Source organism: Quercus robur, chromosome 5, assembly GCF_932294415.1.
Source record: "Quercus robur chromosome 5, dhQueRobu3.1, whole genome shotgun sequence".
Lineage (NCBI taxonomy): Eukaryota > Viridiplantae > Streptophyta > Magnoliopsida > Fagales > Fagaceae > Quercus > Quercus robur.
This window is the reverse complement of record NC_065538.1, coordinates 80,556,711-80,571,598: the sequence shown is the minus strand read 5'-3', so window position 1 is coordinate 80,571,598 and position 14,888 is coordinate 80,556,711. Positions and strand designations below refer to the sequence as shown.

Sequence of the window (14,888 nt, the reverse complement as noted above, 5' to 3'; positions counted from 1 at the left end):
GATTCTGTCATCACTTGCATTATGGCTCAGTTGAAATTACTTTCCACCAAGGGAAGATGAAGCATTTTTTTGAAACTGTTAGCAGCTGAAACTGTTGAATGGGAACCTATCCTATTAGCTAGAGCTTAGTGCTTTGGGAGCAGCTAGTGACTAGAGAAAGAGCAAATCCAGTCCCCTAATTAAATTTTTAAGGCAGGCTTAATGAGGGCCCTGACGCTGCATGTATCATGTTTTACTCAATTGATATTTCTAACAAATACGTACATAATTCAAATCTCTTTTTAGCTATCAATTTATCAAAAAGAAAAAACAGTCTAGAGATATGACGTTTCTATTAATATCACCACAACTTTAAAGTGATGAATTAATGTAAAAATAATTGTTTAACATTTACCTTCAATCATCATAATAGTGCACGGTAGTCTTGTATACAAATTACTTTAAAAGATGAGGTTATGTTTTTAAATTTTTATTTTTTACAATGTCCCCACCAAATGATATACACATTAAACATGAGTCCTCAAAAATAAATTAATATAAATATGAGCTTAATGGGGTGAACCAAACTTTCACTTACAAAAATGGGCCAAAGTTCAAATTGACATTGTTTGTTTATTAATTTTTACGAGACTCTATATGAGTGCTCTTCCATTTATGGTGCCAGTGAAAAGAGCGTAAAATTGTAGAAATCACCGTAAGTGGAAAAATCCATTTGGGCAGGTCCTAGAAGAGGGCTTTGTTTACTACACACGCTTTACAGAAGAGCGTGGCGAGTATATTTTCTAGAGGAAGGTTGCGTAGAAAACCAACAGTCAGTTTCATTTTTCCATTTTTTTTATTGGGTCAAGAACCTCAACACTGACTCCTCTGTATAAAAAAATTAAAACAGGTCACCCCGACCACAAGCAGAAGGGATGCAGTGATATCCACGCGCCAACTCATTGTCAAACTCAATCTTGGTGTGTGTTTAGGTTTGACTGTAGATGAGCCTACTGATATTAACATTTGCGAAAAACACTGCTTGGAAACGTTTGTTTGCAAACAAGTCAAATCTAATCACAAGCTTAAGCTCGATTATTAGACACGCTAAGCCCAAACAATGTATTGCATTGGTGAACAAAACGAAGGTGATTTGAGTGTGTATATTTGGAGGGGTAGGTATATTCACTTGTACAGGTGTTCCTTTTTGAACTAGGACTAGGCTCGAGTGGATTAGCTCCCCATACTTACTTCTTATCGTGATAGTTGATTCAAATCAATATGGTATGACCTAAGCCTAGTTTTGGAATACTAGTTTCGATCCTAACCATACCTATTTATTAACATGATAGTTGGTTCGAATCTATATGGTATGATATAAACCTAGTTTCGGAATAATGGTTTCAGTCCTAGCCATATCAATATTTGGGTAAAATAACTTATTTTAATATCTAACAATATATAAACTACCCTATCCAAGTTTAAGAGCTTCTATTTGCCAAACACTACAACCACAACGAAAAGAAACCCTAACACCACACGATCATATATCCAAGTTCATAAGAAATGAATTTCAAATCCAATAGCGAAGAGGGGAAGGAATTGGATACATCATAAGTAAAAATTAAAGGAATTAACAATATGAAGAGGAATTAACAAATTCAACAAATTACACAGAGGCATTCCAACTAATTCATGAATGAATACGTTTTCATTAACAACTGTAACATCCAAACACATAATACACTACTAAATTATTACACTACTCATCCTCGGTGTACTCATCCTTGTTGTCGTCTTCAGTGTCAGACTCATCGTCAATAAACTCATCCTCATTGTTTACTCCATGAAGATCTCTTTCAGCAATGATGGAGGCATCAATTGTCATTCCCTCTAGATCATCCCGAGCCCAACGAAGGTTGTCACTCACAACCTCATTACTACTTATATTGTAGGGAACATTTTCAGAAAAACTATATATGTCATCCTCCTCCCGTTGGGGACCAACACCAGCATCAAACACGTCCCTAGCTTTTGTTTTGACAACAGCATACCAATCTTTGTGCCTTTTATCTTCCACATAAAAAACTTGTGTAGCTTGAGATGCCAAAATGTATGGTTCATCTATCATTTTATCCCCACCATGTATGAAGTGTGTAAAGTTTACCATAGGAAACCCAAATTCATCAGTCCTATATCCTCTCCTATGTTGGTCATGAACCCATTTACACTTGAATAACACATGTTTGATACTGTCAGAATAATTCAACTCAATTATATCAGTTAAAATACCATAGTAAGTGTTGCCCCCATCAGTAGCCACACTAACTCCACTATTCTGCGTTTTCCTATTTGCCTCATCATTTACACTCCTAAATTTTAAGCCATTTATTACATAATGCTTGAACCGCTTTACATAAATATACGGCCATTTGGACAATGCAACAAGGGTATCACTAACTCCCTCCCTTTCCTTATCAGCACCAGTGAGGGACATCACCTAACATCAGTTGGCCAAAATAAAATAATTCATATCAGTACAGTTAATCATGGTTGAGACAGTGTTACAAGTTTAATAAGTTGAAAATGTCATACGTACGTGACCCCCAAACCAAGTACAAAACTTCTCCATGTGGTGCTTATATATAATGGCATCGGAAACGTTACGATTGTGGCCTTTTCGAAGTTCATCCTCTATCAATCTTTTGTGCATCCTGTGCAGGCAATTGTATTAGGGTTAATAGACCTTACGTACACTGGATTGACGTGCAATTATATTTGTATATGTAATACTTACTCACGAAAGCGGTTGATGTTTTCAGAATTGAATAAAACGTAGCGATGGGCTTGGGTCCACTCTTTATTGTTTAATGTCATGATCGAAACCACCCCCGTTGACTCCTCAATCATCCTGGTGGGTCGATTGAATATAGTTTCCACTCCTTCCATATACCGTGAACAGAATGTTAAGCACTCCTCTATTATGTATCCTTCAGCAATAGACCCTTCCGGAGCAGCTCTATTTCGTACGTATGACTTAAGACGTGAGAGGTACCTATAAAGGAATGATAAGATTAATGATTGGCAATGGTAATTCGAACACGCACATGAAACTGGAAGTTGATCAATAATATTACACACATCTTACCTCTCAATGGGATACATCCAACGGTAGTGCACTGGACCACCAATCTTAGCTTCAGCAGCTAAGTGCATGACCAAATGTACCATCACTGTAAAGAAGGATGGAGGAAATATCTTTTCCAATTCACACAATGTCACTGCAATCTCTGCCTCACTAGTCACAATATCTGAAACCGTAAGGGTTTTGGAACAAATTTCTCTAAAGAAGCAAGCTAACTTTATCAAAGGCCTACTAACATGAGATGGCAAAGACCCACGTAATGCTATGGGAAAAAGTTGCTGCATCAATATGTGATTATCATGACTCTTCAAACCAGAAATCTTGCGTTCTTTCATATTCACACGCCGTGAGATATTGGAAGCGTACCCATCGGGCACTGTTACATCCTTCAAAACTTGCAAGAAACCATCTATCTCCGATGAAGTCATATGAAAACATGCAGCTGGTATGGTATACTGGTCATCACTTTTTCGTTGTAGGTGGAGTTCACTCCTTATCCCCATGTCCGCCAAGTCAAGGCGTGCCTTGTAATTATCCTTCGTTTTATCCTTCAAGTTCAACAGTGTGCTTAGTATATTGTCCATCACATTCTTCTCTATATGCATCACATCAAGATTGTGTCGCAACTTGTGATCCTCCCAATAAGGCAAGGTAAAAAATATACTCCTTTTCTTCCAACCACTCTGGTCTGCCTCCCTTCTCTTCCTTTTTTTGTAAGCAAGCTGACATTTCCTACCCAGACAACGTCCAAGTAAATGTTCAGTTTCCACAATAATGTCAGATGTGACTGGTGGTTCAGGAGCCAATCGAGTATCAATAGATCCATCAAATGACAGACCATCTTTGCGGAAATCGTGGTCAACATCCAACCATCGCCGATGTCCCATGTAACAGAATTTGCGACCATTTCTCAAATATCGAGACTCGGTCTCCACGGCACAAGAAGGACACGCCAACTCACCTTTGGTACTCCAACCCGACAAATCTGCGTATGCAGGAAAATCATTTATGGTCCACATCAATGCTGCACGCAATTGGAATACTTCTTTTGAAGATGCATCGTATGCTTGTACTCCAACATCCCATAACTCCCTTAGTTCTTCTACTAACGGTTCCAAGTACACATCTATAGCAATCCCTGGCGAGGTAGGACTAGGAATAACTAATGATAGAATCAAAGATGACCGTTTCATGCACAGCCAAGGTGGGAGATTGTACGGGACCAACATGACAGGCCACGTACTGTGACTAGTACTCATAATTCCGAAGGGGTTGAACCCATCCGCAGCTAATCCAAGTCTGACATTACGAGGGTCAGATGAGAAGTGTAAATGCTTACTGTCAAACATTTTCCATGCATCTGAGTCAGCAGGATGCCGCATTACCCCATCATCAGTACGACCATTAACATGCCATTTCATAGAACTAGCCAGATCGGGTGACAGAAATAGTCGCTGCAATCTTGGCTTTAAGGGGAACCACCGTAGGATCTTCGCAGCTTTCTTCTTCCCCTTACTGGATGAAGCATGCTTACTAGCAACAGATGCCTCATTTGTTTTCCACCTTGAAGCTTTACAACAAGGACACGCCTCGAGGTTAACATTTTGCTTCCAAAACAGCATACAATCATTGGGACAAGCATGGATCTTCTCATAACCCAAACCCAAATCTCGAACTATCTTCTTAGCCTCATAATGGTCCTTTGGCAACTTAGCGTCTGAAGGAAGCATATCCATCAGGACTTGAAGCAACAGAGTAAATGACTTATTTGTCCAACCACACAGAGTCTTCAACTGGAACAACACGACAATGGCTGAGAAAATGCTAAATTTTGTACAACCTTCATATAAAGGTTTGTCTACATCATCTACCATCTTGTAAAACTTCTTGGCCTCATCATTCGGACCTTCACCCGGACATTGCGCAGTTGGACCTTCTTCCATTGGTTCGGGTGGGATTTCATGCGGGGGGCACAAATCGTGCAACATCCCATGGAAATCACCATATGGATTTTGGGTTTCTTGCACATGAGAGCTCCCACATTCGGTAGCTGGCGTAGCAGCCGCCGATTCACCATGAAATTTCCAAACTTTGTAATTTTTAAGCATCCCCGAAGCCCAACAATGCTCACGTACCACATTTAGCGGTTGTATAAGCAAATTCACACATTTCACACAAGGACATAAGATGTTCCCATTCCGCACGGATGGAGCAGCAAATTCCACGAATTGGTTTACACCTTCAAAATATTCCCTTGTACCCCTCCGCTTCTCCATCCAACTTTTGTCCATTGCGATACAATATTTACGGAATTTTACCTACACCAAGATTTGTTACTACAAAGATACTAATTATTATAATTACATTCATTTGTCATTTGTTAAGAACAGACATACCCAAGCATGCGGCTATTTTCTTAGAACATATAACACTTGTCCTAGACTAACTCAATGTGATAAGTTGTAAAAGTAGTTAAGCATAAGTGTTTACAAAATATGAAAACAACTACCAAATTCATGTAATTGTAATAATTATTAAAAACTTAATAATTATTAAGTCTATAATACCATGATGCTCAATTACTTGGCTCATAAGGAGTATCTATGCATTTCATTTTTATTCATCTATTGTGAAATTCTGTTTAGGTTATTCGAATGTTGTGGCCTATAGTTTTCTAATACTTACAATTCAGACCAGAAAAAGGGGGGTCCCATCTGTCGTGAAATTACCATTAGTTTATTAGAATGTTGTGGACTTTAGTTTACTAATGCTTTCTGTCATAGAAAAGCAAATGGGGGCTTAAGGGGTACTAACTTGGGCTTAATCACAAACATTAAGATCTTCTTGATTTCAACTTTAATATGTTCCTTCATACCCTCGCACAAATTATGATACCTCAAATTAATGGTTTGCATTTAGGTATAATATCTGGAATGTAAATGGATATTGAACAATTTAGACAAAACTCACGAATTCTTTATCTTGTTTTTCTTTGTTTGTTGCTCTGCATTTTACTTTGGTGTAGAATTTTGTGAGACTATTTACTATTGTAGCTTGATGCATTTAATGGATTAATACTACAAGATTTGAATATCATAATATTAGAATTATTAAATATTTTTTTTGTCGAAGTCGCCTATATTTGCTTCTACGAAAAACAAAGACGCCTATAATCTCTCTTGGTCTGCCATAATTTTATTTTGTTATTCTTTTGGACAGTCATAACATGTTTTGAATAATAAATTGTTGGAGTAAAAAAAAAAAAAAAACAACACTTTTTTTCTACTTGAGTGCATGGTTGGTAAAGAAAACAGGTTTTTTTTTTTTAAATCTTTTTTATAAATGGTCTATTTATAATTTTGTTGAATGAGCAAAAAATTTCAAGAAAAGATTTTTTATTTCTATGAAGGACTCCATCAATTTAGGTTTTTTTTTTCTTGCAAGTAATTATTATTATTATTATTATTATTGATTTTGTATTGTCTTAGTATAAAATGTTTAAATTTTAAGTTCCCATGTGTCTTTTGTAACAAGAAAAGAAGGTATATTTTTGATGATGATGAGTTGTTCTATTTAATGATCTTTTGTTGTATATTTGCTTCTCATAGTGCTTATTACAAGTGGCTGTCTTGGATATTGCATGATAGTGCTAATGCTTTTAGATTGATTTCATCCTTTTCAATTTTGGGCTTTTCTAGGACTTGTATGTAATTATATTCTTAAAATCTTAATTAATCTACTTGGGTGATGAGGGGGGAAAATCATTCATATGACTTGAATTATTTGGAGTTGCAAGTATGGTCAAACTATATCTCCAGTGGTGTGCTCAAATAGAATTTTAATTTAAAACTATCTCGAAATGGAATTGATAGGTGAATCAATCCCAAATTTTCACAGCGTTATCTGTTATAATGTTATGAAGATTAAATGATTAAAGATAGTCTTATATATGTGTATTTTTTACGATATTGTTTAATCATATTTTTTAATCATATTTATGATAAGTATTTTTGCGATATTGTGAACATCTAATTTCTTATCCATTTCTATATCTATTTGCTCTCGGTCTCTAAAATTTTTCTCAGTGTACCTACAATGCAGAAGATGTATATATAAAAGAAAGAGGAGAGGCTGAAGCAGCTAAAAGGGGCAAGATCCCTTCAATTAGCTGCCTCTATTAGATGTGATGGATGCTCGTGAAAATAAATAGTACATAACAATTACAGACTTATGTTAAAACAGAAACGGTACACCAATACTCAAGTTACTGCATAATTTAGAGCAAACTCAGGGGAATAATTTCAAACTCATGCTAAAGTAGAAAGTGGATTTTCATATTGTTTTTGTATTCATTTGTGGGCATTAAACAATGTTTATATTATTATGTAATTGCATTATGTTTAATAATAAAATGGCATTCCTGGATTTGCCTTCGTCAAATTTGTACAAAACTTTGTAAGACTTTGTAATGTTGCAGCTTTGAGTGCTACTAGTTAGTTCGTATATATGATCCCTAATACCCCAAAAAAAAAAAATTTGGAACTATCATAGTCTTTTGTTTTCATGCTTGATAGTCCCATGAAAAAGCTAGAAGTTTTCATTGGAAAGTAATTGCAAATTGGGATGATCTAGTAGATTTGTGCGGTAAAGATAGGGCAGATGTCTGTGAGGGTGCTGAAACAGGTGTAGAAGTTGTTGATTTGGATAGTGGAACTCGAGTCCAAAAGAATTGTTGGTTGATGATGATAATTTATCGCCAGACTTGGTTAATATTGAAAAGATAAGAGCTCAAGTACCAATTGTTCCTATTAGGGCATTCACATCTTGAATTCCTATTTTATTCTATTTTACCATCTCAAAAAGGTACTTTATTAATTACATCATACTATTTTACAACACCCTCAACATCTCAATTTTTATTTTCCTATTCCACTCATTAAATTAATATATACTATCTAATAAAATAATATAATTCAATCTCTCTCTCTCCCTTCTCCCCCATGCCAACAACAAAAAATATTATTATTTTTTTAGGATACTAGACCAATACAAGGCCAAATGCTGGGGCCTTTTTAGTACTTTAATGGTAAAATTTGCTTACATATGCCATTTGCATGGCCAATTGTGAATGCTCTAGAAAAGAATGGCAAATGCCAAATGCCAAATTTTTGGTATTTGGAAAACAAACACCAAAATCATTGTTCCATGGGTGTTTCAAATCTCGAATATTTTTCCAACACACAACAGTGTGGTTCTATAAATAAAACCGCATAGTGGCGTGTTGGAAAAAATTTTATTATTTTTTTATTCACGTAGGTGGACCCTCTATTTTTCTATATATTGATTTATATTCCCTCACACTCTCTCTCTCTCTTCCCTCTGCTTCATGTCTCTACTCTCTACTCTCTTTTTGGTACTCCAATCTCCTCTCTTTGATCACCTTGCTCTCCCTTGCGTCAAAAAGTTGAAAAGGGTCCTATAGGTTGTCTGGGCGGGGCTGGCTAACAGGGGCCAAGGTTGTGGAAGGGAGGGGCCCAACTATTAATAACATAAAATATACCTACGAAAACAAAAAAAAAATTTGGGCCGGGGGAGGGTCCGATCCCCCTACTAGGTCCATCCCTAACAGAAAATCATGTACTTTAACAACAAAAGACAACTAAATATCCAGAGAAAATTCAGACCTCCCAAACAAAATAAAAATCATTCCATCAGCATACTATTTAGTGACATGAAGTTGCAAAATATTTCTCTTTGTACGGGAAATAAGCATAAATTATGGTTCAGCTTCAACCTGGTAGCGAATGTCAGTTTTTGATGCCCAGTCTGGATGAAATTTTCACACGGCTTGTTTACTGTTTGCACCTGAAATTAAGAAATAATTCATATTAAAGAACATGAAAAGTTTTATATAAGAAGTTGTAACTGTTGCATATATAATGAGACTTATATAACTGTAACTTGGTTTGCCTATGTTAGAAACTTATATGCATATGCCACTATGAATCATGTCAAAGCATTTTCTCCTTACTCTGCCAAAAAAACACTGCTGCAAAGAATTTTTAAATTTCCTGGGTAAACCAAAAGGTCATATTAACAAACCAAAAATTAATGATTTTTAATGTATGGCTGGCCAGTTAGAGTTCTTATAAATTTCAGCAGCATCAACATCTGCTGAGATAGACTATTTGCATGTCAATGTGATTTTGTGCTGCATAGAAACCTCTAAATTTATTCAATCATTTATTCAGACGCTTCCTTGCATATTTCAGAATTTCAATGATTAAGTCCTGCCACGATTATTATAGTGATGATGTGACTTTAATAAACACTTCCATCAAAACTAATGGATTCTAGTAGATGAAATACAGATCCTCTTAGTGGAATGCAAGGAAGACTAGAAAATGAATCAATCCAATTAGGTCATCCATCTTTGACATTTCAAGACATGGCTGAAATTGGATTCCTAGTTCAATTAACATGTTCCTAACATTTTATAAATAAATAAAAAACATGTTCCCAACATCAAATGTGCTAGAATTAATGCGCAATGTCATAGATGCACACAGGAGTTACGGGACATATAAGCATTACAAATGCACACTCAAATGCTAAGTGCATGCAGCCATTAACTCCGTTTCTTCTGTCTTGGGTGAAACCTAACAACCAGCAAAGAAAAAGGAAGGCTGTGAACCTTTGCATATAAGAACAATACAAAGAATGCTAGAAAAGTTGCCAAGTTTTGAATTCTTGGAATCTTCTTGCAAATTTATGCTCCAAACTTATATTTGAAAACCAATTTTTCTTGCTGTTCGTAGTGGCTCTTGAAAACAATTCAAAGATGAAATCATTGCATTATTTACCAAACCATGAACATGTGTCATTTACAAGTCCTCAATTCAACATGGAACTGATGGTCAAAACTACCATATTTTACGGAAGTTTATGTTTACTTGTATTTGTGAAACAAAATAAGCATGAGAACCCAGTAGAAAAGCTTAATGCAGAGAAATCATTCATGACAGAAAATGCTAACTCAAATATCAGAAAATTGGTGATTGAAAATTGGTGATTGAGGTGTTATTGTAAGGCCCACTTAAAATTCTTGATGGACAAGGAACTAAACAAGAACGAGGGGAATCCATCGAAGTCCTTCATTTGTTGTTTATCAGGTTGGGTTGCGAGTTGCTGTATCACACTTACAAAGAAGATAGGGAGGGGTGTCACTTAAAGATGAAGAATCATTTCTGGTACACAAAATGGCCCATGTCTCAGCCTAATACCCGATTAGACTAGACATACTCAATGCTATATTAACCCCTAGGCCCAAAAGAGACCAGGAACCAAAGCTTGCGCCAGTAAGCATGCTTAATTGACGGGTCCATAAGTGAATTGAGTTGTTTAAGAATAACTCGACTTTGATTAAGATGAAGCTTGTTTATATTTACCTGTCTAGCAAGCAACTCAATATCAAGTCCAGGTTTAGACTCAACTCAACTATTAAACAAGTCAAACCTAAACATAATAATATATGTATAAAAAAATTTGTGAACATGTAGGCTCAATTTAACGGCCTAATGTTATATTTTAACATGTATATTTATCTTCCCTTTCAAAAAAAAATGTATATTTATCTAAAAATATAGTTATATTTTAATTGAATTATTCCGGCCTCACATTGGGTAATATCATGTTAGGTCAAAATTGTAGATAAATTTAGTACAAGATAACATATCCAAGAAAGCAAATTGATAAGGATGAAATAATTTGGTTGATTGTGATAAGGCTTTGGGGTTTTTTTTTTTTTTTTTTTAATAGGCTGATGAGGTTTTGGGGTTGCGTACGGCCGAGATATGCATTATTAGTTTAACCTAAGCTTGATTGAAGGAGCCTCCCCATGAATTATGGCGCAAAAATTGAATTAAACTACATGCCTTGTGCACGAACTTAATTTTTTTTTATACATTTATTTAAGTATTCAACAAAGAATGATAATAGAACTCATCAAAAAAAGAAAAGAAAAAAAAGAATGATAATAGAATAAAGGACCACAACTACGTTACATACAATGCAACAAAAGGAAAAAAAGGGAAGTATCTATCGAATACAAATGAAAAAAAAAAAATGGATGCCATGATCAAAGATAATTTTGGGTCCTTTTAAAAAAATATTGAGAAAGCGCTTGAAAATAATTTTTTTAAAGAGATTTAAAAAAAATAAAAAAATAAAAAGACTAACTCTTGATTGGATCTTACAAATATAAATGTTTGTGGGGTATGAGTAAGGGGGAGGGACAGAGACCAAGGTTCAAGTGTTTATAAATGGGTTTCACAAACATACACTTAGATTAAATTAGAATAAAATTCTATATCAAAAAAAAAAAAAAAAAAAGCTTATAAATGTTGTATCCTTTTGTAGGGTCAATGCAATGGTGGATCTGGACCTTTTTTTTTTTTTTTTTTTGATAATTCAATAGTAAAAAGAGAAGATATTTGAACCCTAAGCATCATGTTGAATATGTTAGAACGTGCCAACAAACTTACAAAGCTCTTGTCTCGAACCAATGTTATGTAATAATGTAGCAATCAATAAATTTTAATTAACTTGAACTATATATAATTCAAGCTGTGGCATTAATATCCTTTTTTTATTCTTAAATAATAATCCATGATTTAAGTCTAAAAACCCAAAGTTTATGCCTTCAAAAAATTAAGAAATTACCACTACGCTTCCTTGGCGTGATGGTCACTCCATAAATATAAATACTTGTTGGGTATTAGGGGGGGGGGGGGGGAGACAAAGGTCGGAGTTCAAGTCTCCAGAAAAAAGTTTCACACACATTCACTTAGATTAAACTAAAATAGAGTTCTATATCAGTCAAAAAAAAATTCTTATACATGTGTCCCTTTGTAGGGTCAATGCAGTGGTGGATCTTGGACCATTTATTTATTTGTTTTTTATTTATTCATTTATTTTTTATAATTTAATAGTTAAGAGAGAAGATTTGATCCCTAAGCTTGTTGAAAACGTCATAAGGTGTCAACAAACCTACAAAGCACTTGTAGAGATATGCATTATTAGTTTAACCTAAGCTTGATCAAAGGAGCCTCCCCTGAATTATGGCACAAAAATGGATCTTGGACCCTTTTTTTTTTTTTTTTTTTTTTTTTATAATTCAATAATTAGGAGAGGAGATTTGATCCCTAAGCATCATGTTGAAAATGTAGAAGGTGCCAACAAACCAACAAAGCTCTTGTCCCAACCAATATTACGTAATAATTTAGTAATAAGGAAATTTTAATTAACTAGTCGCTAATCTGTGTGATACACGGAAAACTTTTAGATCAAATGTTAAAATGTTCTAGTTAAAATATTGTTCTAATTTCAACTATTTGAAAGCTGAATAGTTACATTTGGGTTTTTTGGGTAGATAAGAGATTGGATTGGAGTGAGAGAGAAGGAAGGCAGCAATTGACGCTTAAGGTTTTCACCGTGTGTTGAGTTTTCAAAAATTTGGACTCAGGTTCTTCAAAATAAATAGTAAAGATGGTGTTACAAATATAAAATTAGAATTTTTGTTTTTTTTTATTTAAATAATGCTGAAAATTTGAGTGAGTATTAAGAGTTTCAACCTTGGTAGGAGTTTATATTTGTTGAAAATTTTGTTATAGAATTTTAGTTGAAGTAGAATTTTCAAGCTCTTGAAACATATATCTAATAGAGTTTTACTTAAAATAAAGAGAAATAATAAATATATAAGATAGAAAACTTAAAATAAAATAAAATAAAATCTAAAATAAAAAGAAAAAGAAAATAGTGGTGACGTAGAAAATTGTAGTAATTTTAGAGGTTTTGGTTATATATATATATATATATATTAGAACTATATATAATTCAGGCTGAGGAAATAATTTACTCTTAATTTCCTAATAATTATCCATGATTTAAGTCTAAAAGCCCAAAATTTACGCTTTCAAAAAAATTGAGAAATTTTCAATGCGCTCCTTTGGTATTATGATCATTCCACAAGTATGAATACTTTTGGAATGTGGGGGAAAGGAATAAAGGTCAGAATTCAAGTTTCTAGAAATGAACTTCACAAGTATAAACTTAAATTAAACTAAAGCAAATTAAAATATCAGGAAAAAAAAATTGCTTATACATGTGTCCTTTTGTAGGTTCAATGTAGCGATGGATCCTAGATCATTTATTTATTTGTTTTTATTATTTTTTATTATTTGATAATTCAACAGGTTTATGTTGAAAACGTCAGAAGGTGTCAACAAACCTACAACTTTTAACTGAGACAGTATACAACCCTATTTGACTAAGTTTTGTATTAAAACTGAAACGATTGGTCACGTTTCCAAACTTAACTCTGAAATTTGAATTCTATAAAAGGAGCCTCTTATTGTCTTATGAAAGCACATGAGACACAAGATTTTAGATTGGGACAAGCGAAAATGGCTAGAAATCTTCAACTTACTCCTTTAGTCTTTTCCCTCTTATTCCTTATGACCCTAATCAAAACCTCTCATGCTGGTAGCATCGCCACCTACTGGGGTCTAAATGTCAGTGAGGGAAACCTATCAACTACCAACCTAAACGTATTTGGCAATGGCCAAACCCCAAAAATCAACCTTAATGGTCATTGCAACCCAGCATCCAATGGGTGCACCTTTCTTAGTGAAGATATAAAGTTTTGCCAAAAATTTGGACTTAAGGTCATGCTCTCAATTGGAGGTGGAGTTGGAAAGTACAATAAATTCTCACTGTTTATTAGGATTAACTATCATATGATCAAAATTCAGCAAAACACTTTAAACTTCCCTCTTTCTTACAGTCGTAAAAGTTAGATTAAATGCAACAAGTCACTCCTCAACAAAGTTCAGATTTAAAATTGACTATACAACAACCTAATGAGTTCATGAAGATGCATGGAATAAAAAAAGTTTTTTTTAGTTAAGATCTATGAATGGGTATCGTACCTGCACTACTTTGGGGAACTAGGGACACACAGAAAAATTAAGAACCATTGACAGGCTATATTAGATAATTCCTCAATGCCCTTTATTTTCCTCATTCACAAGAGAGGAGGGGGGGGGGGGGGGGGGGGGGGGGGGGGTGGTGTTGGAGATTGTTTTGTTACTCAAACCTACTGCCAGCATGGAATTTTACAAACAACAACAAGCCTTAGTAGCAAAATTTGGGATCGGCTATGGATCTGAACAGACTAGTCAAGGTAGGAATGATAGACTAAGAAGAATAAAGCTTGCTAATGCATCTTTCTTGTAAAACTTTAAATTTTGTCAAATTGTGTGTATTTCTGTATTAGGAAGAGAATATATGTTTTTCGGAGTTATCCTACATGCAACTATCCAATAATCTTAAAATAAACATGCATGGACATAGGTGTGCACTGCGTCTAATAAAGCAAGAAAGGTAGGGCCTATTCTTAATTAAAACAGAAATTCCAAGCAAGCATTGAATGCCACAAATCTAGTCCAATAACATTATAAGCATTGCTGAGATATAATGCAATCCACATGACAAAATCCTTGTTATTATAATTCAATTTTCAGACATCAAAAGCGGACAGCATGTGAGGTGAAAAGAAATCCAAGCAAGCATTGAATATGGACACCTTTGTTTAATCCAGATTAGTCAACATTTGTATGCTGGATCACAGCCAAAAGGTTTCAGTCACATACACCCATAGAATCTCAAGCAACACACCATAGCATCTCAAGGAATAAAGTATCAT

At 34.6% G+C, this 14,888-nt stretch overlaps 2 protein-coding genes across 2 annotated transcripts in view; one reads left to right on the top strand and one right to left on the bottom strand.

Annotated features, from left to right (window-relative positions):
* The window catches only part of LOC126727322 (G-type lectin S-receptor-like serine/threonine-protein kinase At1g11410), a 127,939-nt gene that overhangs the window by 104,542 nt on the left and 8,509 nt on the right, over positions 1 to 14,888 (top strand). The window lies entirely within an intron of this gene.
* LOC126727319 (uncharacterized) lies at positions 1,663 to 5,510 on the bottom strand. Its single transcript, XM_050432903.1, has 4 exons — positions 3,128 to 5,510; positions 2,777 to 3,034; positions 2,579 to 2,693; positions 1,663 to 2,479 (listed from the first exon to the last, which is right to left on the bottom strand). Exons 1-4 carry the CDS (start codon positions 5,413 to 5,415, stop codon positions 1,742 to 1,744), a joined length of 3,399 nt encoding a protein of 1,132 aa, XP_050288860.1. The 5' UTR covers positions 5,416 to 5,510; the 3' UTR covers positions 1,663 to 1,741.

Excerpts from the sequence above, each read along its gene's own strand:
- LOC126727319 (XM_050432903.1), bottom strand. The coding sequence starts at position 5,415 with ATGGACAAAAGTTGGATGGAGAAGCGGAGGGGTACAAGGGAATATTTT. Across the intron at positions 3,035-3,127 it reads TGGATGTATCCCATTGAGAG|GTACCTCTCACGTCTTAAGT; the intron begins GTAAGATGTGTG and ends ATTCCTTTATAG. Across the intron at positions 2,480-2,578 it reads GTACTTGGTTTGGGGGTCAC|GTGATGTCCCTCACTGGTGC; the intron begins GTACGTATGACA and ends AACTGATGTTAG.